This window comes from Hyperolius riggenbachi, chromosome 1 (assembly GCF_040937935.1).
Source record: "Hyperolius riggenbachi isolate aHypRig1 chromosome 1, aHypRig1.pri, whole genome shotgun sequence".
Lineage (NCBI taxonomy): Eukaryota > Metazoa > Chordata > Amphibia > Anura > Hyperoliidae > Hyperolius > Hyperolius riggenbachi.
The window spans coordinates 2,166,249-2,193,263 of NC_090646.1; the positions used below are offsets into that span (position 1 = coordinate 2,166,249).

The window sequence follows — 27,015 nt, forward strand, 5'->3', positions numbered from 1 at the left end:
GTGATAGAGGGTAGTAGCAGCACAGGCAGGGTGATGTCAGTGTCACAGTGACAGGCAGGTCAGGGAGGGAGGGAGGGCTGTACAGATACAGGTGAGGGGGGAGGGGTGATACAGGCGGAGGGGGTAGTAGGTGATAGAGGGTAGTAGCAGCACAGGCAGGGTGATGTCAGTGTCACAGTGACAGGCAGGTCAGGGAGGGAGGGCTGTACAGATACAGGTGAGGGGGGAGGGGTGATACAGGCGGAGGGGGTAGTAGGTGATAGAGGGTAGTAGCAGCACAGGCAGGGTGATGTCAGTGTCACAGTGACAGGCAGGTCAGGGAGGGAGGGCTGTACAGATACAGGTGAGGGGGGAGGGGTGATACAGGCGGAGGGGGTAGTAGGTGATAGAGGGTAGTAGCAGCACAGGCAGGGTGATGTCAGTGTCACAGTGACAGGCAGGTCAGGGAGGGAGGGAGGGCTGTACAGATACAGGTGAGGGGGGAGGGGTGATACAGGCGGAGGGGGTTGGGGTACAGTTAGGTGATAGAGGGTAGTAGCAGCACAAGCAGGGTGATGTCAGTGTCACAGTGACAGGCCCAGGCAGGTCAGGGAGGGAGGGCTGTACAGATACAGGTGAGGGGGAGGGGTGATACAGGCGGAGGGGGTAGTAGGTGATAGAGGGTAGTAGCAGCACAGGCAGGGTGATGTCAGTGTCACAGTGACAGGCAGGTCAGGGGGGAGGGCTGTACAGATACAGGTGAGGGGGGAGGGGTGATACAGGCGGAGAGGGTAGTAGGTGATAGAGGGTAGTAGCAGCACAGGCAGGGTGATGTCAGTGTCACAGTGACAGGCCCAGGCAGGTCAGGGAGGGAGGGCTGTACAGATACAGGTGAGGGGTGATACAGGCGGAGGGGGTAGTAGGTGATAGAGGGTAGTAGCAGCACAGGCAGGGTGATGTCAGTGTCACAGTGACAGGCTCAGGCAGGTCAGGGAGGGAGGGCTGTACAGATACAGGTGAGGGGGGAGGGGTGATACAGGCGGAGGGGGTAGTAGGTGATAGAGGGTAGTAGCAGCACAGACAGGGTGATGTCAGTGTCACAGTGACAGGCCCAGGCAGGTCAGGGGGGAGGGCTGTACAGATACAGGTGAGGGGGAGGGGTGATACAGGCGGAGGGGGTAGTAGGTGATAGAGGGTAGTAGCAGCACAGGCAGCGTGATGTCAGTGTCACAGTGACAGGCAGGTCAGGGAGGGAGGGGTGTACAGATACAGGTGAGGGGGAGGGGTGATACAGGCGGAGGGGGTACAGTTAGGTGATAGAGGGTAGTAGCAGCACAGGCAGGGTGATGTCAGTGTCACAGTGACAGGCAGGTCAGGGAGGGAGGGGTGTACAGATACAGGTGAGGGGTGATACAGGCGGAGGGGGTACAGTTAGGTGGTAGAGGGTAGTAGCAGCACAGGCAGGGTGATGTCAGTGTCACAGTGACAGGCCCAGGCAGGTCAGGGGGGAGGGGTGTACAGATACAGGTGAGGGGGGAGGGGTGATACAGGCGGAGGGGGTACAGTTAGGTGGTAGAGGGTAGTAGCAGCACAGGCAGGGTGATGTCAGTGTCACAGTGACAGGCCCAGGCAGGTCAGGGAGGGAGGGCTGTACAGATACAGGGGAGGGGTGATACAGGCGGAGGGGGTAGTAGGTGATAGAGGGTAGTAGCAGCACAGACAGGGTGATGTCAGTGTCACAGTGACAGGCAGGTCAGGGAGGGAGGGCTGTACAGATACAGGTGAGGGGTGATACAGGCGGAGGGGGTAGTAGGTGATAGAGGGTAGTAGCAGCACAGACAGGGTGATGTCAGTGTCACAGTGACAGGCCCAGGCAGGTCAGGGAGGGAGGGGTGTACAGATACAGGTGAGGGGGGAGGGGTGATACAGGCGGAGGGGGGTGGTACAGTTAGGTGATAGAGGTAGTAGCAGCACAGGCAGGGTGATGTCAGTGTCACAGTGACAGGCAGGTCAGGGAGGGAGGGCTGTACAGATACAGGTGAGGGGTGATACAGGCGGAGGGGGTAGTAGGTGATAGAGGGTAGTAGCAGCACAGGCAGGGTGATGTCAGTGTCACAGTGACAGGCAGGTCAGGGAGGGAGGGGTGATACAGATACAGGTGAGGGGGGAGGGGTGATACAGGCGGGCGGAGGGGGTACAGTTAGGTGGTAGAGGGTAGTAGCAGCACAGGCAGGGTGATGTCAGTGTCACAGTGACAGGCCCAGGCAGGTCAGGGAGGGAGGGCTGTACAGATACAGGGGAGGGGTGATACAGGTGGAGGGGGTAGTAGGTGATAGAGGGTAGTAGCAGCACAGACAGGGTGATGTCAGTGTCACAGTGACAGGCAGGTCAGGGAGGGAGGGCTGTACAGATACAGGTGAGGGGTGATACAGGCGGAGGGGGTAGTAGGTGATAGAGGGTAGTAGCAGCACAGACAGGGTGATGTCAGTGTCACAGTGACAGGCCCAGGCAGGTCAGGGAGGGAGGGGTGTACAGATACAGGTGAGGGGGGAGGGGTGATACAGGCGGAGGGGGGTGGTACAGTTAGGTGATAGAGGTAGTAGCAGCACAGGCAGGGTGATGTCAGTGTCACAGTGACAGGCAGGTCAGGGAGGGAGGGCTGTACAGATACAGGTGAGGGGTGATACAGGCGGAGGGGGTAGTAGGTGATAGAGGGTAGTAGCAGCACAGGCAGGGTGATGTCAGTGTCACAGTGACTGGCCCAGGCAGGTCAGGGAGGGAGGGGTGTACAGATGCACTTGAGGGGGGAGGGGTGATACAGGCGGAGGGGGGTGGTACAGTTAGGTGATAGAGGTAGTAGCAGCACAGGCAGGGTGATGTCAGTGTCACAGTGACAGGCAGGTCAGGGAGGGAGGGATGTACAGATACAGGTGAGGGGTGATACAGGCGGAGGGGGTAGTAGGTGATAGAGGGTAGTAGCAGCACAGGCAGGGTGATGTCAGTGTCACAGTGACAGGCTCAGGCAGGTCAGGGAGGGAGGGCTGTACAGATACAGGTGAGGGGGGAGGGGTGATACAGGCGGAGGGGGTAGTAGGTGGTAGAGGGTAGTAGCAGCACAGGCAGGGTGATGTCAGTGTCACAGTGACAGGCCCAGGCAGGTCAGGGAGGGAGGGCTGTACAGATACAGGTGAGGGGGGAGGGGTGATACAGGCGGAGGGGGTAGTAGGTGATAGAGGGTAGTAGCAGCACAGGCAGGGTGATGTCAGTGTCACAGTGACAGGCAGGTCAGGGAGGGAGGGCTGTACAGATACAGGTGAGGGGGGAGGGGTGATACAGGCGGAGGGGGTAGTAGGTGATAGAGGGTAGTAGCAGCACAGGCAGGGTGATGTCAGTGTCACAGTGACAGGCAGGTCAGGGAGGGAGGGCTGTACAGATACAGGTGAGGGGTGATACAGGCGGAGGGGGTAGTAGGTGATAGAGGGTAGTAGCAGCACAGGCAGGGTGATGTCAGTGTCACAGTGACAGGCAGGTCAGGGAGGGAGGGCTGTACAGATACAGGTGAGGGGGGAGGGGTGATACAGGCGGAGGGGGGTAGTAGGTGATAGAGGGTAGTAGCAGCACAGGCAGGGTGATGTCAGTGTCACAGTGACAGGCAGGTCAGGGAGGGAGGGCTGTACAGATACAGGTGAGGGGGGAGGGGTGATACAGGCGGAGGGGGTAGTAGGTGATAGAGGGTAGTAGCAGCACAGGCAGGGTGATGTCAGTGTCACAGTGACAGGCAGGTCAGGGAGGGAGGGCTGTACAGATACAGGTGAGGGGGGAGGGGTGATACAGGCGGAGGGGGTAGTAGGTGATAGAGGGTAGTAGCAGCACAGGCAGGGTGATGTCAGTGTCACAGTGACAGGCAGGTCAGGGAGGGAGGGCTGTACAGATACAGGTGAGGGGGGAGGGGTGATACAGGCGGAGGGGGTAGTAGGTGATAGAGGGTAGTAGCAGCACAGGCAGGGTGATGTCAGTGTCACAGTGACAGGCAGGTCAGGGAGGGAGGGCTGTACAGATACAGGTGAGGGGGGAGGGGTGATACAGGCGGAGGGGGTAGTAGGTGATAGAGGGTAGTAGCAGCACAGGCAGGGTGATGTCAGTGTCACAGTGACAGGCAGGTCAGGGAGGGAGGGCTGTACAGATACAGGTGAGGGGGGAGGGGTGATACAGGCGGAGGGGGTAGTAGGTGATAGAGGGTAGTAGCAGCACAGGCAGGGTGATGTCAGTGTCACAGTGACAGGCAGGTCAGGGAGGGAGGGCTGTACAGATACAGGTGAGGGGGGAGGGGTGATACAGGCGGAGGGGGTAGTAGGTGATAGAGGGTAGTAGCAGCACAGGCAGGGTGATGTCAGTGTCACAGTGACAGGCAGGTCAGGGAGGGAGGGCTGTACAGATACAGGTGAGGGGGGAGGGGTGATACAGGCGGAGGGGGTAGTAGGTGATAGAGGGTAGTAGCAGCACAGGCAGGGTGATGTCAGTGTCACAGTGACAGGCAGGTCAGGGAGGGAGGGCTGTACAGATACAGGTGAGGGGGGAGGGGTGATACAGGCGGAGGGGGTACAGTTAGGTGGTAGAGGGTAGTAGCAGCACAGGCAGGGTGATGTCAGTGTCACAGTGACAGGCAGGTCAGGGAGGGAGGGCTGTACAGATACAGGTGAGGGGGGAGGGGTGATACAGGCGGAGGGGGTAGTAGGTGATAGAGGGTAGTAGCAGCACAGGCAGGGTGATGTCAGTGTCACAGTGACAGGCAGGTCAGGGAGGGAGGGCTGTACAGATACAGGTGAGGGGGGAGGGGTGATACAGGCGGAGGGGGTAGTAGGTGATAGAGGGTAGTAGCAGCACAGGCAGGGTGATGTCAGTGTCACAGTGACAGGCAGGTCAGGGAGGGAGGGCTGTACAGATACAGGTGAGGGGGGAGGGGTGATACAGGCGGAGGGGGTAGTAGGTGATAGAGGGTAGTAGCAGCACAGGCAGGGTGATGTCAGTGTCACAGTGACAGGCAGGTCAGGGAGGGAGGGCTGTACAGATACAGGTGAGGGGGGAGGGGTGATACAGGCGGAGGGGGTAGTAGGTGATAGAGGGTAGTAGCAGCACAGGCAGGGTGATGTCAGTGTCACAGTGACAGGCAGGTCAGGGAGGGAGGGCTGTACAGATACAGGTGAGGGGGGAGGGGTGATACAGGCGGAGGGGGTAGTAGGTGATAGAGGGTAGTAGCAGCACAGGCAGGGTGATGTCAGTGTCACAGTGACAGGCAGGTCAGGGAGGGAGGGCTGTACAGATACAGGTGAGGGGGGAGGGGTGATACAGGCGGAGGGGGTAGTAGGTGATAGAGGGTAGTAGCAGCACAGGCAGGGTGATGTCAGTGTCACAGTGACAGGCAGGTCAGGGAGGGAGGGCTGTACAGATACAGGTGAGGGGGGAGGGGTGATACAGGCGGAGGGGGTAGTAGGTGATAGAGGGTAGTAGCAGCACAGGCAGGGTGATGTCAGTGTCACAGTGACAGGCAGGTCAGGGAGGGAGGGCTGTACAGATACAGGTGAGGGGGGAGGGGTGATACAGGCGGAGGGGGTAGTAGGTGATAGAGGGTAGTAGCAGCACAGGCAGGGTGATGTCAGTGTCACAGTGACAGGCAGGTCAGGGAGGGAGGGCTGTACAGATACAGGTGAGGGGGGAGGGGTGATACAGGCGGAGGGGGTAGTAGGTGATAGAGGGTAGTAGCAGCACAGGCAGGGTGATGTCAGTGTCACAGTGACAGGCAGGTCAGGGAGGGAGGGCTGTACAGATACAGGTGAGGGGGGAGGGGTGATACAGGCGGAGGGGGTAGTAGGTGATAGAGGGTAGTAGCAGCACAGGCAGGGTGATGTCAGTGTCACAGTGACAGGCCCAGGCAGGTCAGGGAGGGAGGGGTGTACAGATACAGGTGAGGGGGGAGGGGTGATACAGGCGGAGGGGGTACAGTTAGGTGGTAGAGGGTAGTAGCAGCACAGGCAGGGTGATGTCAGTGTCACAGTGACAGGCAGGTCAGGGAGGGAGGGCTGTACAGATACAGGTGAGGGGGGAGGGGTGATACAGGCGGAGGGGGTAGTAGGTGATAGAGGGTAGTAGCAGCACAGGCAGGGTGATGTCAGTGTCACAGTGACAGGCAGGTCAGGGAGGGAGGGCTGTACAGATACAGGTGAGGGGGGAGGGGTGATACAGGCGGAGGGGGTAGTAGGTGATAGAGGGTAGTAGCAGCACAGGCAGGGTGATGTCAGTGTCACAGTGACAGGCAGGTCAGGGAGGGAGGGCTGTACAGATACAGGTGAGGGGGGAGGGGTGATACAGGCGGAGGGGGTAGTAGGTGATAGAGGGTAGTAGCAGCACAGGCAGGGTGATGTCAGTGTCACAGTGACAGGCAGGTCAGGGAGGGAGGGCTGTACAGATACAGGTGAGGGGGGAGGGGTGATACAGGCGGAGGGGGTAGTAGGTGATAGAGGGTAGTAGCAGTACAGGCAGGGTGATGTCAGTGTCACAGTGACAGGCCCAGGCAGGTCAGGGAGGGAGGGGTGTACAGATACAGGTGAGGGGGGAGGGGTGATACAGGCGGAGGGGGTACAGTTAGGTGGTAGAGGGTAGTAGCAGCACAGGCAGGGTGATGTCAGTGTCACAGTGACAGGCAGGTCAGGGAGGGAGGGCTGTACAGATACAGGTGAGGGGGGAGGGGTGATACAGGCGGAGGGGGTAGTAGGTGATAGAGGGTAGTAGCAGCACAGGCAGGGTGATGTCAGTGTCACAGTGACAGGCAGGTCAGGGAGGAAGGGCTGTACAGATACAGGTGAGGGGGGAGGGGTGATACAGGCGGAGGGGGTAGTAGGTGATAGAGGGTAGTAGCAGCACAGGCAGGGTGATGTCAGTGTCACAGTGACAGGCAGGTCAGGGAGGGAGGGCTGTACAGATACAGGTGAGGGGGGAGGGGTGATACAGGCGGAGGGGGTAGTAGGTGATAGAGGGTAGTAGCAGCACAGGCAGGGTGATGTCAGTGTCACAGTGACAGGCAGGTCAGGGAGGGAGGGCTGTACAGATACAGGTGAGGGGGGAGGGGTGATACAGGCGGAGGGGGTAGTAGGTGATAGAGGGTAGTAGCAGCACAGGCAGGGTGATGTCAGTGTCACAGTGACAGGCAGGTCAGGGAGGGAGGGCTGTACAGATACAGGTGAGGGGGGAGGGGTGATACAGGCGGAGGGGGTACAGTTAGGTGATAGAGGGTAGTAGCAGCACAGGCAGGGTGATGTCAGTGTCACAGTGACAGGCAGGTCAGGGAGGGAGGGGTGTACAGATACAGGTGAGGGGGGAGGGGTGATACAGGCGGAGGGGGTACAGTTAGGTGATAGAGGGTAGTAGCAGCACAGGCAGGGTGATGTCAGTGTCACAGTGACAGGCAGGTCAGGGAGGGAGGGCTGTACAGATACAGGTGAGGGGTGATACAGGCGGAGGGGGTAGTAGGTGATAGAGGGTAGTAGCAGCACAGGCAGGGTGATGTCAGTGTCACAGTGACAGGCAGGTCAGGGAGGGAGGGCTGTACAGATACAGGTGAGGGGGAGGGGTGATACAGGCGGAGGGGGTAGTAGGTGATAGAGGGTAGTAGCAGCACAGGCAGGGTGATGTCAGTGTCACAGTGACAGGCAGGTCAGGGAGGGAGGGCTGTACAGATACAGGTGAGGGGGAGGGGTGATACAGGCGGAGGGGGTAGTAGGTGATAGAGGGTAGTAGCAGTACAGGCAGGGTGATGTCAGTGTCACAGTGACAGGCCCAGGCAGGTCAGGGAGGGAGGGGTGTACAGATACAGGTGAGGGGGGAGGGGTGATACAGGCGGAGGGGGTACAGTTAGGTGGTAGAGGGTAGTAGCAGCACAGGCAGGGTGATGTCAGTGTCACAGTGACAGGCAGGTCAGGGAGGGAGGGCTGTACAGATACAGGTGAGGGGGGAGGGGTGATACAGGCGGAGGGGGTACAGTTAGGTGGTAGAGGGTAGTAGCAGCACAGGCAGGGTGATGTCAGTGTCACAGTGACAGGCAGGTCAGGGAGGGAGGGCTGTACAGATACAGGTGAGGGGGGAGGGGTGATACAGGCGGAGGGGGTAGTAGGTGATAGAGGGTAGTAGCAGCACAGGCAGGGTGATGTCAGTGTCACAGTGACAGGCAGGTCAGGGAGGGAGGGCTGTACAGATACAGGTGAGGGGGGAGGGGTGATACAGGCGGAGGGGGTAGTAGGTGATAGAGGGTAGTAGCAGCACAGGCAGGGTGATGTCAGTGTCACAGTGACAGGCAGGTCAGGGAGGGAGGGCTGTACAGATACAGGTGAGGGGGGAGGGGTGATACAGGCGGAGGGGGTAGTAGGTGATAGAGGGTAGTAGCAGCACAGGCAGGGTGATGTCAGTGTCACAGTGACAGGCAGGTCAGGGAGGGAGGGCTGTACAGATACAGGTGAGGGGGGAGGGGTGATACAGGCGGAGGGGGTAGTAGGTGATAGAGGGTAGTAGCAGCACAGGCAGGGTGATGTCAGTGTCACAGTGACAGGCAGGTCAGGGAGGGAGGGGTGTACAGATACAGGTGAGGGGGGTGGGGTGATACAGGCGGAGGGGGTACAGTTAGGTGATAGAGGGTAGTAGCAGCACAGGCAGGGTGATGTCAGTGTCACAGTGACAGGCAGGTCAGGGAGGGAGGGGTGTACAGATACAGGTGAGGGGGGAGGGGTGATACAGGCGGAGGGGGTACAGTTAGGTGATAGAGGGTAGTAGCAGCACAGGCAGGGTGATGTCAGTGTCACAGTGACAGGCAGGTCAGGGAGGGAGGGCTGTACAGATACAGGTGAGGGGTGATACAGGCGGAGGGGGTAGTAGGTGATAGAGGGTAGTAGCAGCACAGGCAGGGTGATGTCAGTGTCACAGTGACAGGCAGGTCAGGGAGGGAGGGCTGTACAGATACAGGTGAGGGGGAGGGGTGATACAGGCGGAGGGGGTAGTAGGTGATAGAGGGTAGTAGCAGCACAGGCAGGGTGATGTCAGTGTCACAGTGACAGGCAGGTCAGGGAGGGAGGGCTGTACAGATACAGGTGAGGGGGAGGGGTGATACAGGCGGAGGGGGTAGTAGGTGATAGAGGGTAGTAGCAGTACAGGCAGGGTGATGTCAGTGTCACAGTGACAGGCCCAGGCAGGTCAGGGAGGGAGGGGTGTACAGATACAGGTGAGGGGGGAGGGGTGATACAGGCGGAGGGGGTACAGTTAGGTGGTAGAGGGTAGTAGCAGCACAGGCAGGGTGATGTCAGTGTCACAGTGACAGGCAGGTCAGGGAGGGAGGGCTGTACAGATACAGGTGAGGGGGGAGGGGTGATACAGGCGGAGGGGGTAGTAGGTGATAGAGGGTAGTAGCAGCACAGGCAGGGTGATGTCAGTGTCACAGTGACAGGCAGGTCAGGGAGGGAGGGCTGTACAGATACAGGTGAGGGGGGAGGGGTGATACAGGCGGAGGGGGTAGTAGGTGATAGAGGGTAGTAGCAGCACAGGCAGGGTGATGTCAGTGTCACAGTGACAGGCAGGTCAGGGAGGGAGGGCTGTACAGATACAGGTGAGGGGGGAGGGGTGATACAGGCGGAGGGGGTAGTAGGTGATAGAGGGTAGTAGCAGCACAGGCAGGGTGATGTCAGTGTCACAGTGACAGGCAGGTCAGGGAGGGAGGGCTGTACAGATACAGGTGAGGGGGGAGGGGTGATACAGGCGGAGGGGGTAGTAGGTGATAGAGGGTAGTAGCAGCACAGGCAGGGTGATGTCAGTGTCACAGTGACAGGCAGGTCAGGGAGGGAGGGGTGTACAGATACAGGTGAGGGGGGAGGGGTGATACAGGCGGAGGGGGTACAGTTAGGTGATAGAGGGTAGTAGCAGCACAGGCAGGGTGATGTCAGTGTCACAGTGACAGGCAGGTCAGGGAGGGAGGGGTGTACAGATACAGGTGAGGGGGGAGGGGTGATACAGGCGGAGGGGGTACAGTTAGGTGATAGAGCGTAGTAGCAGCACAGGCAGGGTGATGTCAGTGTCACAGTGACAGGCAGGTCAGGGAGGGAGGGCTGTACAGATACAGGTGAGGGGTGATACAGGCGGAGGGGGTAGTAGGTGATAGAGGGTAGTAGCAGCACAGGCAGGGTGATGTCAGTGTCACAGTGACAGGCAGGTCAGGGAGGGAGGGCTGTACAGATACAGGTGAGGGGGAGGGGTGATACAGGCGGAGGGGGTAGTAGGTGATAGAGGGTAGTAGCAGCACAGGCAGGGTGATGTCAGTGTCACAGTGACAGGCAGGTCAGGGAGGGAGGGCTGTACAGATACAGGTGAGGGGGAGGGGTGATACAGGCGGAGGGGGTAGTAGGTGATAGAGGGTAGTAGCAGTACAGGCAGGGTGATGTCAGTGTCACAGTGACAGGCCCAGGCAGGTCAGGGAGGGAGGGGTGTACAGATACAGGTGAGGGGGGAGGGGTGATACAGGCGGAGGGGGTACAGTTAGGTGGTAGAGGGTAGTAGCAGCACAGGCAGGGTGATGTCAGTGTCACAGTGACAGGCAGGTCAGGGAGGGAGGGCTGTACAGATACAGGTGAGGGGGGAGGGGTGATACAGGCGGAGGGGGTAGTAGGTGATAGAGGGTAGTAGCAGCACAGGCAGGGTGATGTCAGTGTCACAGTGACAGGCAGGTCAGGGAGGGAGGGCTGTACAGATACAGGTGAGGGGGGAGGGGTGATACAGGCGGAGGGGGTAGTAGGTGATAGAGGGTAGTAGCAGCACAGGCAGGGTGATGTCAGTGTCACAGTGACAGGCAGGTCAGGGAGGGAGGGCTGTACAGATACAGGTGAGGGGGGAGGGGTGATACAGGCGGAGGGGGTAGTAGGTGATAGAGGGTAGTAGCAGCACAGGCAGGGTGATGTCAGTGTCACAGTGACAGGCAGGTCAGGGAGGGAGGGCTGTACAGATACAGGTGAGGGGGGAGGGGTGATACAGGCGGAGGGGGTACAGTTAGGTGATAGAGGGTAGTAGCAGCACAGGCAGGGTGATGTCAGTGTCACAGTGACAGGCAGGTCAGGGAGGGAGGGGTGTACAGATACAGGTGAGGGGGGAGGGGTGATACAGGCGGAGGGGGTACAGTTAGGTGATAGAGGGTAGTAGCAGCACAGGCAGGGTGATGTCAGTGTCACAGTGACAGGCAGGTCAGGGAGGGAGGGCTGTACAGATACAGGTGAGGGGTGATACAGGCGGAGGGGGTAGTAGGTGATAGAGGGTAGTAGCAGCACAGGTAGGGTGATGTCAGTGTCACAGTGACAGGCAGGTCAGGGAGGGAGGGCTGTACAGATACAGGTGAGGGGGAGGGGTGATACAGGCGGAGGGGGTAGTAGGTGATAGAGGGTAGTAGCAGCACAGGCAGGGTGATGTCAGTGTCACAGTGACAGGCTCAGGCAGGTCAGGGAGGGCTGTACAGATACAGGTGAGGGGGGAGGGGTGATACAGGCGGAGGGGGTACAGTTAGGTGATAGAGGGTAGTAGCAGCACAGGCAGGGTGATGTCAGTGTCACAGTGACAGGCAGGTCAGGGAGGGAGGGGTGTACAGATACAGGTGAGGGGGGAGGGGTGATACAGGCGGAGGGGGTACAGTTAGGTGATAGAGGGTAGTAGCAGCACAGGCAGGGTGATGTCAGTGTCACAGTGACAGGCAGGTCAGGGAGGGAGGGCTGTACAGATACAGGTGAGGGGTGATACAGGCGGAGGGGGTAGTAGGTGATAGAGGGTAGTAGCAGCACAGGCAGGGTGATGTCAGTGTCACAGTGACAGGCAGGTCAGGGAGGGAGGGCTGTACAGATACAGGTGAGGGGTGATACAGGCGGAGGGAGTAGTAGGTGATAGAGGGTAGTAGCAGCACAGGCAGGGTGATGTCAGTGTCACAGTGACAGGCAGGTCAGGGAGGGAGGGCTGTACAGATACAGGTGAGGGGGAGGGGTGATACAGGCGGAGGGGGTAGTAGGTGATAGAGGGTAGTAGCAGCACAGGCAGGGTGATGTCAGTGTCACAGTGACAGGCAGGTCAGGGAGGGAGGGCTGTACAGATACAGGTGAGGGGGAGGGGTGATACAGGCGGAGGGGGTAGTAGGTGATAGAGGGTAGTAGCAGCACAGGCAGGGTGATGTCAGTGTCACAGTGACAGGCAGGTCAGGGAGGGAGGGGTGTACAGATACAGGTGAGGGGGGAGGGGTGATACAGGCGGAGGGGGTACAGTTAGGTGATAGAGGGTAGTAGCAGCACAGGCAGGGTGATGTCAGTGTCACAGTGACAGGCAGGTCAGGGAGGGAGGGCTGTACAGATACAGGTGAGGGGTGATACAGGCGGAGGGGGTAGTAGGTGATAGAGGGTAGTAGCAGCACAGGCAGGGTGATGTCAGTGTCACAGTGACAGGCAGGTCAGGGAGGGAGGGCTGTACAGATACAGGTGAGGGGTGATACAGGCAGAGGGGGTAGTAGGTGATAGAGGGTAGTAGCAGCACAGGCAGGGTGATGTCAGTGTCACAGTGACAGGCAGGTCAGGGAGGGAGGGCTGTACAGATACAGGTGAGGGGGAGGGGTGATACAGGCGGAGGGGGTAGTAGGTGATAGAGGGTAGTAGCAGCACAGGCAGGGTGATGTCAGTGTCACAGTGACAGGCTCAGGCAGGTCAGGGAGGGCTGTACAGATACAGGAAGCTGTAGAGGAGGAAGTGAATGAAAAGCAGAAATTGTGGAGGAGGAGGAAGTGAGTGGAGTTTGGTGAAGTTTGCACAGGGGGACAGTGAGGGGGACAGTGGGGGGCACAGGCAGGCAGCATGACTGGGGAGCAGCAGACACAGGATTAGGGTCAGTGTGGATCTCAGGATGTCGGCCTCAGATAAGCCTGTGAAGGAGGGGCAGCTGCACATCAAGCAGAACAAGTTTGGGAAGGTGAGAAACTCCCTCTCATGTCCTGTGTGTACAGTGTGTGTATATATACTGTGTGTGTATATACTGTGTGTGTGTATATATACTGTGTGTGTACATTGTATGTGTGAAAAGTGTGTATATACTGTGTGTGTATATACTGTGTGTGTATATATACTGTGTATGTGTATATACTGTGTGTGTATATACTGTGTGTGTATATATACTGTGTGTGTATGTACATTGTATGTGTGTACAGTGTGCATATACTGTGTGTGTGTATATATACTGTGTGTGTACATTGTATGTGTGTACAGTGTGTGTATATACTGTGTGTGTGTATATATATAATGTGTGAGTATGTACATTGTATGTGTGTAGAGTGTGTATATACTGTGTGTGTGTATATACTGTGTGTGTATATATACTGTGTGTGTGTATATATATACTGTGTGTGTACATTGTATGTGTGTAGAGTGTGTATATACTGTGTGTGTGTATATACTGTGTATGTGTGTACAGTGTGTGTATATACTGTGTGTGTGTATATATACTGTGTGTGTACATTGTATGTGTGTACAGTGTGTGTATATACTGTGTGTGTGTATATATATAATGTGTGAGTATGTACATTGTATGTGTGTAGAGTGTGTATATACTGTGTGTGTGTATATACTGTGTGTGTGTATATACTGTGTGTGTATATATACTGTGTATGTGTATATACTGTGTGTGTATGTACATTGTATGTGTGTACAGTGTGTGTATATACTGTGTGTGTATATATACTGTGTGTGTACATTGTATGTGTGTACAGTGTGTGTATATACTGTGTGTGTATATATACTGTGTGTGTACATTGTATGTGTGTACAGTGTGTGTATATACTGTGTGTGTGTGTATATATATAATGTGTGAGTATGTACATTGTATGTGTGTAGAGTGTGTATATACTGTGTGTGTATATATACTGTGTATGTGTGTACAGTGTGTGTATATACTGTGTGTGTATATATACTGTGTATGTGTGTACAGTGTGTGTATATACTGTGTGTGTGTATATATACTGTGTGTGTACATTGTATGTGTGAAAAGTGTGTATATACTGTGTGTGTATATACTGTGTGTGTGTATATATACTGTGTGAGTATGTACATTGTATGTGTGTACAGTGTGTGTATATACTGTGTGTGTGTGTATATATAATGTGGGAGTATGTACATTGTATGTGTGTAGAGTGTGTATATACTGTGTGTGTATATATACTGTGTATGTGTATATACTGTGTGTATGTACATTGTATGTGTGTACAGTGTGTGTATATACTGTGTGTATATATACTGTGTGTACATTGTATGTGTGTACAGTGTGCATATACTGTGTGTGTGTGTATATATACTGTGTATGTACATTGTATGTGTGTACAGTGTGTGTATATACTGTGTGTGTATATATACTGTGTGTGTATGTACATTGTATGTGTGTACAGTGTGCATATACTGTGTGTGTGTATATATACTGTGTGTGTACATTGTATGTGTGTACAGTGTGTGTATATACTGTGTGTGTGTATATATATAATGTGTGAGTATGTACATTGTATGTGTGTAGAGTGTGTATATACTGTGTGTGTGTATATACTGTGTGTGTATATATACTGTGTGTGTGTATATATATACTGTGTGTGTACATTGTATGTGTGTAGAGTGTGTATATACTGTGTGTGTGTATATACTGTGTATGTGTGTACAGTGTGTGTATATACTGTGTGTGTGTATATATACTGTGTGTGTACATTGTATGTGTGTACAGTGTGTGTATATACTGTGTGTGTGTATATATATAATGTGTGAGTATGTACATTGTATGTGTGTAGAGTGTGTATATACTGTGTGTGTGTATATACTGTGTGTGTGTATATACTGTGTGTGTATATATACTGTGTATGTGTATATACTGTGTGTGTATGTACATTGTATGTGTGTACAGTGTGTGTATATACTGTGTGTGTATATATACTGTGTGTGTACATTGTATGTGTGTACAGTGTGTGTATATACTGTGTGTGTATATATACTGTGTGTGTACATTGTATGTGTGTACAGTGTGTGTATATACTGTGTGTGTGTGTATATATATAATGTGTGAGTATGTACATTGTATGTGTGTAGAGTGTGTATATACTGTGTGTGTATATATACTGTGTATGTGTGTACAGTGTGTGTATATACTGTGTGTGTATATATACTGTGTATGTGTGTACAGTGTGTGTATATACTGTGTGTGTGTATATATACTGTGTGTGTACATTGTATGTGTGAAAAGTGTGTATATACTGTGTGTGTATATACTGTGTGTGTGTATATATACTGTGTGAGTATGTACATTGTATGTGTGTACAGTGTGTGTATATACTGTGTGTGTGTGTATATATAATGTGGGAGTATGTACATTGTATGTGTGTAGAGTGTGTATATACTGTGTGTGTATATATACTGTGTATGTGTATATACTGTGTGTATGTACATTGTATGTGTGTACAGTGTGTGTATATACTGTGTGTATATATACTGTGTGTACATTGTATGTGTGTACAGTGTGTGTATATACTGTGTGTGTATATATACTGTGTGTGTGTATATACTGTGTGTGTGTATATACTGTGTGTGTATATATACTGTGTGTGTATATATACTGTGTGTGTGTATATACTGTGTGTGTGTATATACTGTGTGTGTATATATACTGTGTGTGTATATATACTGTGTGTGTGTATATACTGTGTATGTGTGTACAGTGTGTGTATATACTGTGTGTGTATATATACTGTGTGTGTACATTGTATGTGTGTACAGTGTGTGTATATACTGTGTGTGTATATATACTGTGTGTGTACATTGTATGTGTGTACAGTGTGTGTATATACTGTGTGTGTGTGTATATATATAATGTGTGAGTATGTACATTGTATGTGTGTAGAGTGTGTATATACTGTGTGTGTATATATACTGTGTATGTGTGTACAGTGTGTGTATATACTGTGTGTGTATATATACTGTGTATGTGTGTACAGTGTGTGTATATACTGTGTGTGTGTATATATACTGTGTGTGTACATTGTATGTGTGAAAAGTGTGTATATACTGTGTGTGTATATACTGTGTGTGTGTATATATACTGTGTGAGTATGTACATTGTATGTGTGTACAGTGTGTGTATATACTGTGTGTGTGTGTATATATAATGTGGGAGTATGTACATTGTATGTGTGTAGAGTGTGTATATACTGTGTGTGTATATATACTGTGTATGTGTATATACTGTGTGTATGTACATTGTATGTGTGTACAGTGTGTGTATATACTGTGTGTATATATACTGTGTGTACATTGTATGTGTGTACAGTGTGTGTATATACTGTGTGTGTATATATACTGTGTGTGTGTATATACTGTGTGAGTATGTACATTGTATGTGTGTAGAGTGTGTATATACTGTGTGTGTGTATGTACATTGTATGTGTGTAGAGTGTGTATATACTGTGTGTGTATATATACTGTGTATGTGTATATACTGTGTGTATGTACATTGTATGTGTGTACAGTGTGTGTATATACTGTGTGTATATATACTGTGTGTACATTGTATGTGTGTACAGTGTGTGTATATACTGTGTGTGTATATATACTGTGTGTGTGTATATACTGTGTGAGTATGTACATTGTATGTGTGTAGAGTGTGTATATACTGTGTGTGTGTATGTACATTGTATGTGTGTACAGTGTGTGTATATACTGTGTGTACATTGTATGTGTATACAGTGTGTGTATATACTGTGTGTGTATATATACTGTGTGAGTATGTACATTGTATGTGTGTAGAGTGTGTATATACTGTGTGTGTATATACTGTGTGTGTGTATATATACTGTGTGTGTACATTGTATGTGTGTAGAGTGTATATATACTGTGTGTGTATATACTGTGTGTGTATATACTGTGTGTGTGTGTATATATACTGTGTGTGTACATTGTATGTGTGTAGAGTGTGTATATACTGTGTGTGTATATATACTGTGTGTGTATATATACTGTGTGTGTATATATACTGTGTGTGTGTATATATATACTGTGTGTGTACATTGTATGTGTGTAGAGTGTGTATATACTGTGTGTGTATATACTGTGTGTGTGTATATACTGTGTATGTGTGTACAGTGTGTGTATATACTGTGTGTGTGTATATATACTGTGTGTGTACATTGTATGTGTGTACAGTGTGTGTATATACTGTGTGTGTGTATATATATAATGTGTGAGTATGTACATTGTATGTGTGTAGAGTGTGTATATACTGTGTGTGTGTATATACTGTGTGTGTGTATATACTGTGTGTGTATATATACTGTGTATGTGTATATACTGTGTGTGTATGTACATTGTATGTGTGTACAGTGTGTGTATATACTGTGTGTGTATATATACTGTGTGTGTACATTGTATGTGTGTACAGTGTGTGTATATACTGTGTGTGTATATATACTGTGTGTGTATGTACATTGTATGTGTGTACAGTGTGCATATACTGTGTGTGTGTATATATACTGTGTGTGTACATTGTATGTGTGTACAGTGTGTGTATATACTGTGTGTGTGTGTATATATAATGTGTGAGTATGTACATTGTATGTGTGTAGAGTGTGTATATACTGTGTGTGTGTATATATACTGTGTATGTGTATATACTGTGTGTGTATGTACATTGTATGTGTGTACAGTGTGTGTATATACTGTGTGTATATATATACTGTGTGTGTACATTGTATGTGTGTACAGTGTGTGTATATACTGCGTGTGTATATATACTGTGTGTATGTACATTTTATGTGTGTAAAGTGTGTGTATATACTGTGTGTGTGTGTGTATATATACTGTGTGTGTATATATACTGTGTGTGTACATTGTATGTGTGTACAGTGTGTGTATATACTGTGTGTGTACATTGTATGTGTGAATAGACTGTGTGTGTATATACTGTGTGTGTGTATGTATACATTGTGTGTGTGCACATACTATGTGTGTACAGTGTGTGTATATACTGTGTATGTGTACATTGTGTGTGTATATATTGCGTGTATACATTGTATCTGTGTTGTGTGTGTGTGTATATACTGTGTGCGTGTGTACATTGTGTGTGTGTGTATACTGTGTGTGTGTGTGTGTGTATATACTGTGTGTGTACATTGTGTGTGTTGTACAGTGTTATATTGTGTCAGTGTGGTACAGTGTGTCATATTGTGTCAGTGTGGTACAGTGTGTCATATTGTGTCAGTGTGGTACAGTGTGTCATATTGCGTCAGTGTGTCATATTGCGTCAGTGTGGTACAGTGTGTTATATTGCGTCAGTGTGGTACAGTGTGTCATATTGCGTCAGTGTGGTACAGTGTGTCATATTGCGTCAGTGTGGTACAGTGTGTTATATTGCGTCAGTGTTGTACAGTGTTATATTGTCAGTGTGGTACAGTGTGTTATATTGTGTCAGTGTGGTACTGTGTGTTATATTGTGTCAGCGTGGATCATTGTGTTATTTTGTGTCAGTGTGGTACAGTGTGTTATACTATGCCACTATTGTTGGATGTGTTACATTGTGTCAGTGATGTTGAGTGTGTTATATTGTGTCAGTGTTGTTAAATGTATTATATTGTGTTAGTGCTGTACAGTCTTATATTGTGTCAGTGTTGTACAGTGTGTTACATTGTGTCAGTGTTATAGCTTGTGTTACATTGTAGGATATTCGGTGTCAGAGTGGTACAGTGTGTTACATTGTGTCAGTGCTTGTGTTATATTGTAGGGTATTCAGTGTCAGTGTTGTACAGTGTTACATTGTGTCAGTGTTATAGCTTGTGTTATATTGTAGGGTATTCAGTGTCAGTGTTGTACAGTGTGCTACATTGTGTCAGTGTTATAGCTTGTGTTACATTGTAGGGTATTCAGTGTCAGTGTTGTACAGTGTGCTACATTGTGTCAGTGTTATAGCTTGTGTTATATTGTAGGGTATTCAGTGTCAGTGTTGTACAGTGTGCTACATTGTGTCAGTGTTATAGCTTGTGTTACATTGTAGGGTATTCAGTGTCAGTGTTGTACAGTGTGCTACATTGTGTCAGTGTTATAGCTTGTGTTACATTGTAGGGTATTCAGTGTCAGTGTTGTACAGTGTGCTACATTGTGTCAGTGTTATAGCTTGTGTTACATTGTAGGGTATTCAGTGTCAGTGTTGTACAGTGTTACATTGTGTCAGTGTTATAGCTTGTGTTATATTGTAGGGTATTCAGTGTCAGTGTTGTACAGTGTGTTACATTGTGTCAGTGTTATAGCTTGTGTTATATTGTAGGGTATTCAGTGTCAGTGTTGTACAGTGTGTTACATTGTGTCAGTGTTATAGCTTGTGTTATATTGTAGGGTATTCAGTGTCAGTGTTGTACAGTGTGCTACATTGTGTCAGTGTTATAGCTTGTGTTACATTGTAGGGTATTCAGTGTCAGTGTTGTACAGTGTTACATTGTGTCAGAGTTATAGCTTGTGTTACATTGTAGGGTATTCAGTGTCAGTGTTGTACAGTGTTACATTGTGTCAGTGTTATAGCTTGTGTTACATTGTAGGGTATTCAGTGTCAGTGTTGTACAGTGTGTTACATTGTGTCAGTGTTATAGCTTGTGTTATATTGTAGGGTATTCAGTGTCAGTGTTGTACAGTGTGTTACATTGTGTCAGTGTTATAGCTTGTGTTATATTGTAGGGTATTCAGTGTCAGTGTTGTACAGTGTTACATTGTGTCAGTGTTATAGCTTGTGTTACATTGTAGGGTATTCAGTGTCAGTGTTGTACAGTGTTACATTGTGTCAGTGTTATAGATTGTGTTATATTGTAGGGTATTCAGTGTCAGTGTTGTACAGTGTGTTACATTGTGTCAGTGTTATAGCTTGTGTTACATTGTAGGGTATTCAGTGTCAGTGTTGTACAGTGTGTTACATTGTGTCAGTGTTATAGCTTGTGTTATATTGTAGGGTATTCAGTGTCAGTGTTGTACAGTGTGTTACATTGTGTCAGTGTTATAGCTTGTGTTATATTGTAGGGTATTCAGTGTCAGTGTTGTACAGTGTTACATTGTGTCAGTGTTATAGCTTGTGTTATATTGTAGGGTATTCAGTGTCAGTGTTGTACAGTGTGTTACATTGTGTCAGTGTTATAGCTTGTGTTATATTGTAGGGTATTCAGTGTCAGTGTTGTACAGTGTGTTACATTGTGTCAGTGTTATAGCTTGTGTTATATTGTAGGGTATTAAGTGTCAGTGTTGTACAGTGTGTTACATTGTGTCAGTGTTATAGCTTGTGTTACATTGTAGGGTATTCAGTGTCAGTGTTGTACAGTGTTACATTGTGTCAGTGTTATAGCTTGTGTTATATTGTAGGGTATTCAGTGTCAGTGTTGTACAGTGTGTTACATTGTGTCAGTGTTATAGCTTGTGTTACATTGTAGGGTATTCGGAGTCAGTGTTGTACAGTGTGTTACATTGTGTCAGTGTTATAGCTTGTGTTACATTGTAGGGTATTCGGTGTAAGTGTTGTACAGTGTGTTACATTGTGTCAGTGTTATAGCTTGTGTTACATTGTAGGGTATTCAGTGTCAGTGTTGTACAGTGTTACATTGTGTCAGTGTTATAGCTTGTGTTATATTGTAGGGTATTCAGTGTCAGTGTTGTACAGTGTGTTACATTGTGTCAGTGTTATAGCTTGTGTTACATTGTAGGGTATTCGGAGTCAGTGTTGTACAGTGTGTTACATTGTGTCAGTGTTATAGCTTGTGTTACATTGTAGGGTATTCGGTGTAAGTGTTGTACAGTGTGTTACATTGTGTCAGTGTTATAGCTTGTGTTACATTGTAGGGTATTCGGTGTCAGTGTTGTACAGTGTGCTACATTGTAACAGGTATATAGCTTGTTTATATTTGGAAGTTTTCTGTCAGAAAGGGTTTGCACTCCGGACTATTCACATAGTTTTGTTGTATGACTAAGAGGAGTGACCCAACCTGTATAAGATCTGATAACGATATGTGAATTAATGTATGCATAACCTCAAAATTATGTTAATAATGTATGCAAATAATTCTCATCAGTATGCCATATTGAACACAATGAACCAATAGACAAAGCATTCTAGTATAAACATACCTCAGCAGTGGAGGGGCAGAGCAGTGGAGAGTCAGAGCAGTGGAGGGGCAGAGTAGTGGAGGGGCAGAGCAGTGGAGGGTCAGAGCAGTGGAGGGTCAGAGCAGTGGAGGGTCAGAGCAGTGGAGGGGCAGAGCAGTGGAGGGCCAGAGCAGTGGAGGGCCAGAGCAGTGGAGGGCCAGAGCAGTGGAGGGCCAGAGCAGTGGAGGGCCAGAGCTGTGGAGGGGCAGAGCTGTGGAGGGGCAGAGTAGTGGAGGGGCAGAGTAGTGGAGGGGCAGAGTAGTGGAGGGGCAGAGTAGTGGAGGGGCAGAGTAGTGGAGGGGCAGAGTAGTGGAGGGGCAGAGCAGAGGAGGGGCAGAGCAGTGGAGGGGCAGAGTATAGTGGGTCAGAGCAGTGGAGGGGCAGAGCAGAGGAGGGTCAGAGCAGTGGAGGGGCTGAGCTGTGGAGGGTCAGAGCAGTGGAGGGGCAGAGCTGTGGAGGGGCAGAGCTGTGGAGGGGCAGAGCTGTGGAGGGGCAGAGCTGTGGAGGGGCAGAGCAGTGGAGGGGCAGAGCAGTGGAGGGGCAGAGCAGTGGAGGGGCAGAGCAGAGGAGGGGCAGAGCAGTGGAGGGGCAGAGCAGTGGAGGGGCAGAGCAGTGGAGGGGCAGAGCAGTGGATGGGCAGAGCAGTGGATGGGCAGAGCAGTGGATGGGCAGAGCAGTGGAGGGGCAGAGCAGTGGAGGGGCAGAGCAGAGGAGGGGCAGAGCAGAGGAGGGGCAGAGCAGAGGAGGGGCAGAGTTGTGGAGGGGCAGAGTTGTGGAGGGGCAGAGCTGTGGAGGGGCAGAGCAGTGGAGGGGCAGAGCAGTGGAGGGGCAGAGCAGTGGAGGGGCAGAGCTGTGGAGGGGCAGAGCTGTGGAGGGGCAGAGTTGTGGAGGGGCAGAGTTGTGGAGGGGCAGAGCTGTGGAGGGGCAGAGCTGTGGAGGGGCAGAGCTGTGGAGGGGCAGAGCAGTGGAGTGGCAGAGTAATGGAGTGGCAGAGTGTGGAGGGGCAGAGTAAAGGAGCTGCAGAGCTGTGGAGGGGCAGAGCTGTGGAGGGGCAGAGCAGTGGAGGGGCAGAGTTGTGGAGGGGCAGAGCAATGAAGGGCCAGAGCTGTGGAGGGGCAGAGCAGTGGAGGGGCAGAGTAATGGAGGGGCAGAGTGTGGAGGGGCAGAGCTGTGGAGGGGCAGAGCTGTGGAGGGGCAGAGCTGTGGAGGGGCAGAGCAGTGGAGGGGGCAGAGCTGTGGAGGGTCAGAGCTGTGGAGGGTCAGAGCAGTGGAGGGGCAGAGTTATGGAGGGGCAGAGTTATGGAGGGGCAGAGTTATGGAGGGGCAGAGCAGTGGAGGGGCAGAGCTGTGGAGGGGCAGAGCTGTGGAGGGGCAGAGCTGTGGAGGGTCAGAGCTGTGGAGGGTCAGAGCTGTGGAGGGTCAGAGCAGTGGAGGGGCAGAGTTATGGAGGGGCAGAGTTATGGAGGGGCAGAGTTATGGAGGGGCAGAGTTATGGAAGGGCAGAGTTATGGAAGGGCAGAGCAGTGGAGGGGCAGAGCAGTGGAGGGGCAGAGCAGTGGAGGGGCAGAGCAGCGGAGGGTCAGAGCAGCGGAGGGTCAGAGCAGCGGAGGGTCAGAGCAGCGGAGGGGCAGAGCAGCGGAGGGGCAGAGCAGCGGAGGGGCAGAGCTGCAGCGGCAGGGCTGTGGAGGGGCAGGGCTGTGGAGGGGCAGAGCTGTGGATGAGCAGAGCTATGGAGGGGCAGAGCTGTGGAGGGGCATAGCAGTGAATGGGCAGAGCTGTGGAGGGGCAGAGCTGTGGAGGGGCAGAGCTGTGGAGGGGAAGAGCTGTGGAGGGTCAGAGCTGGGGAGGGTCAGAGCAGTGGAGGGGCAGAGTTATGGAGGGGCAGAGCAGTGGAGGGGCAGAGCTGTGGAGGGCCAGAGCAGTGGAGGGCCAGAGCTGTGGAGGGTCAGAGCAGTGGAGGGGCAGAGTTATGGAGGGGCAGAGCAGTGGAGGGGCAGAGCTGTGGAGGGGCAGAGCAGTGGAGGGTCAGAGCAGTGGAGGGTCAGAGCAGTGGAGGGGCAGAGCAGTGGAGGGGCAGAGCTGTGGAGGGGCAGAGCAGTGGAGGGGCAAAGCTGTGGAGGGGCAGAACAGTGGAGGGACAGAGCAGTGGAGGGACAGAGCAGTGGAGGGGCAGAGCAGTGGAGGGGCAGAGCTGTGGAGGGGCAGAGCTGTGGAGGGGCAGAGCAGTGGAGGGGCAGAGCAGTGGAGGGGCAGAGCAGTGGAGGGGCAGAGCAGTGGAGGGGCAGAGCAGTGGAGGGTCAGAGCTGTGGAGGGGCAGAGCTGTGGAGGGGCAGAGCTGTGGAGGGTCAGAGCTGTGGAGGGTCAGAGCTGTGGAGGGTCAGAGCTGTGGAGGGTCAGAGCAGCGGAGGGTCAGAGCAGCGGAGGGGCAGAGCTGTGGAGGGGCAGAGCTGTGGAGGGGCAGAGCTGTGGAGGGGCAGAGCTGTGGAGGGGCAGAGCAGTGGATGGGGCAGAGCAGTGGAGGGGCAGAGCAGTGGATGGGGCAGAGCAGTGGAGGGGCAGAGCAGTGGAGGGGCAGAGAAGTGGAGGGGCAGAGCAGTGGTTGGGCAGAGCAGTGGAGGGGCAGAGCAGTGGATGAGCAGAGCTGTGGAGGGGCAGAGCTGTGGAGGGGCAGAGCAGTGGATGGGCAGAGCAGTGGATGGGCAGAGCAGTGGAGGGGCAGAGCAGTGGAGGGGCAGAGCAGTGGGGGGGCAGAGCTGTGGAGGGGCAGAGCTGTGGAGGGGCAGAGTAGTGGAGGGGCAGAGCAGTGGAGGGGCAGAGCAGTGGAGGGGCAGAGCAGTGGAGGGTCAGAGCAGCGGAGGGTCAGAGCAGCGGAGGGGCAGAGCAGCGGAGGGTCAGAGCAGCGGCAGGGCTGTGGAGGGGCAGGGCTGTGGAGGGGCAGAGCAGTGGAGGGGCAGAGCTGTGGATGAGCAGAGCTATGGAGGGGCAGAGCTGTGGAGGGGCATAGCAGTGGATGGGCAGAGCTGTGGAGGGGCAGAGCTGTGGAGGGGCAGAGCAGTGGAGGGGCAGAGTTGTGGAGGGGCAGAGCAATGAAGGGCCAGAGCTGTGGAGGGGAAGAGCAGTGGAGGGGCAGAGTAATGGAGGGGCAGAGTGTGGAGGGGCAGAGTAAAGGAGGGGCAGAGCTGTGGAGGGGCAGAGCTGTGGAGGGGCAGAGCAGTGGAGGGGCAGAGTTGTGGAGGTGCAGAGCAATGAAGGGCCAGAGCTGTGGAGGGGCAGAGCTGTGGAGGGGCAGAGCTGTGGAGGGGCAGAGCAGAGGAGGGGCAGAGCAGAGGAGGGGCAGAGCAGTGGATGGGCAGAGCAGTGGAGGGGCAGAGCAGTGGAGGGGCAGAGCAGTGGAGGGGCAGAGCTGTGGAGGGGCAGAGCTGTGGAGGGGCAGAGCTGTGGAGGGGCAGAGCAGAGGAGGAGCAGAGGAGGGGCAGAGCAGAGGAGGGGCAGAGCAGTGGAGGGGCAGAGTTGTGGAGGGGCAGAGTTGTGGAGGGGCAGAGCTGTGGAGGGGCAGAGCTGTGGAGGGGCAGAGCTGTGGAGGGGCAGAGCAGTGGAGTGGCAGAGTAATGGAGGGGCAGAGTGTGGAGGGGCAGAGTAGTGGAGGGGCAGAACAGTGGAGGGGCAGAGCTGTGGAGGGGCAGAGCAGTGGAGGGGCAAAGCTGTGGAGGGGCAGAACAGTGGAGGGACAGAGCAGTGGAGGGGCAGAGCAGTGGAGGGGCAGAGCAGTGGAGGGGCAGAGCAGTGGAGGGGCAGAGCAGTGGAGGGGCAGAGCAGTGGCGGGTCAGAGCTGTGGAGGGTCAGAGCTGTGGAGGGTCAGAGCTGTGGAGGGTCAGAGCTGTGGAGGGTCAGAGCTGTGGAGGGTCAGAGCTGTGGAGGGTCAGAGCAGCGGAGGGGCAGAGCAGCGGAGGGGCAGAGCTGTGGAGGGGCAGAGCTGTGGAGGGGCAGAGCTGTGGAGGGGCAGAGCAGTGGATGGGGCAGAGCAGTGGAGGGGCAGAGCAGTGGATGGGGCAGAGCAGTGGAGGGGCAGAGAAGTGGAGGGGCAGAGCAGTGGTTGGGCAGAGCAGTGGAGGGGCAGAGCAGTGGATGAGCAGAGCTGTGGAGGGGCAGAGCTGTGGAGGGGCAGAGCAGTGGATGGGCAGAGCAGTGGATGGGCAGAGCAGTGGAGGGGCAGAGCAGTGGAGGGGCAGAGCAGTGGGGGGGCAGATCTGTGGAGGGGCAGAGCAGAGGAGGAGCAGAGGAGGGGCAGAGCAGAGGAGGGGCAGAGCAGTGGAGGGGCAGAGTTGTGGAGGGGCAGAGTTGTGGAGGGGCAGAGCTGTGGAGGGGCAGAGCTGTGGAGGGGCAGAGCTGTGGAGGGGCAGAGCAGTGGAGTGGCAGAGTAATGGAGGGGCAGAGTGTGGAGGGGCAGAGTAGTGGAGGGGCAGAACAGTGGAGGGGCAGAGCTGTGGAGGGGCAGAGCTGTGGAGGGGCAGAGCAGTGGAGGGGCAAAGCTGTGGAGGGGCAGAACAGTGGAGGGACAGAGCAGTGGAGGGGCAGAGCAGTGGAGGGGCAGAGCTGTGGAGGGGCAGAGCAGTGGAGGGGCAGAGCAGTGGAGGGGCAGAGCAGTGGAGGGGCAGAGCAATGGAGGGGCAGAGCAGTGGAGGGTCAGAGCTGTGGAGGGTCAGAGCTGTGGAGGGGCAGAGCTGTGGAGGGTCAGAGCTGTGGAGGGTCAGAGCTGTGGAGGGTCAGAGCTGTGGAGGGTCAGAGCAGCGGAGGGGCAGAGCAGCGGAGGGGCAGAGCTGTGGAGGGGCAGAGCTGTGGAGGGGCAGAGCTGTGGAGGGGCAGAGCTGTGGAGGGGCAGAGCAGTGGATGGGGCAGAGCAGTGGAGGGGCAGAGCAGTGGATGGGGCAGAGCAGTGGAGGGGCAGAGCAGTGGAGGGGCAGAGAAGTGGAGGGGCAGAGCAGTGGTTGGGCAGAGCAGTGGAGGGGCAGAGCAGTGGATGAGCAGAGCTGTGGAGGGGCAGAGCTGTGGAGGGGCAGAGCAGTGGATGGGCAGAGCAGTGGATGGGCAGAGCAGTGGAGGGGCAGAGCAGTGGAGGGGCAGAGCAGTGGGGGGGCAGAGCTGTGGAGGGGCAGAGCTGTGGAGGGGCAGAGTAGTGGAGGGGCAGAGCAGTGGAGGGGCAGAGCAGCGGAGGGTCAGAGCAGCGGAGGGGCAGAGCAGCGGAGGGTCAGAGCAGCGGCAGGGCTGTGGAGGGGCAGGGCTGTGGAGGGGCAGAGCAGTGGAGGGGCAGAGCTGTGGATGAGCAGAGCTGTGGAGGGGCAGAGCTGTGGAGGGGCATAGCAGTGGATGGGCAGAGCTGTGGAGGGGCAGAGCTGTGGAGGGGCAGAGCTGTGGAGGGGCAGAGCTGTGGAGGGTCAGAGCTGTGGAGGGTCAGAGCAGTGGAGGGGCAGAGTTATGGAGGGGCAGAGTTATGGAGGGGCAGAGTTATGGAGGGGCAGAGCAGTGGAGGGGCAGAGCTGTGGAGGGGCAGAGCTGTGGAGGGGCAGAGCTGTGGAGGGTCAGAGCTGTGGAGGGTCAGAGCTGTGGAGGGTCAGAGCAGTGGAGGGGCAGAGTTATGGAGGGGCAGAGTTATGGAGGGGCAGAGTTATGGAGGGGCAGAGTTATGGAAGGGCAGAGTTATGGAAGGGCAGAGCAGTGGAGGGGCAGAGCAGTGGAGGGGCAGAGCAGTGGAGGGTCAGAGCAGCGGAGGGTCAGAGCAGCGGAGGGTCAGAGCAGCGGAGGG

General features: G+C 53.3%; 1 protein-coding gene across 2 annotated transcripts in view; it reads left to right on the plus strand.

The window, feature by feature from the left end:
* The first annotated feature begins 12,853 nt into the window (after nt 1-12,853).
* Nucleotides 12,854-27,015, plus strand: part of DOK1 (docking protein 1) — a 48,621-nt gene continuing 34,459 nt past the window's right edge. Inside the window, exon 1 of one of the 2 annotated variants that reach the window (XM_068273615.1) lies at nt 12,854-12,996. In XM_068273615.1, the coding sequence (XP_068129716.1) occupies nt 12,931-12,996 (66 nt within the window). In that variant the 5' untranslated portion in view covers nt 12,854-12,930. The remainder of the gene's footprint in view (nt 12,997-27,015) is intronic. The other variant, XM_068273611.1, reaches the window with a different exon arrangement.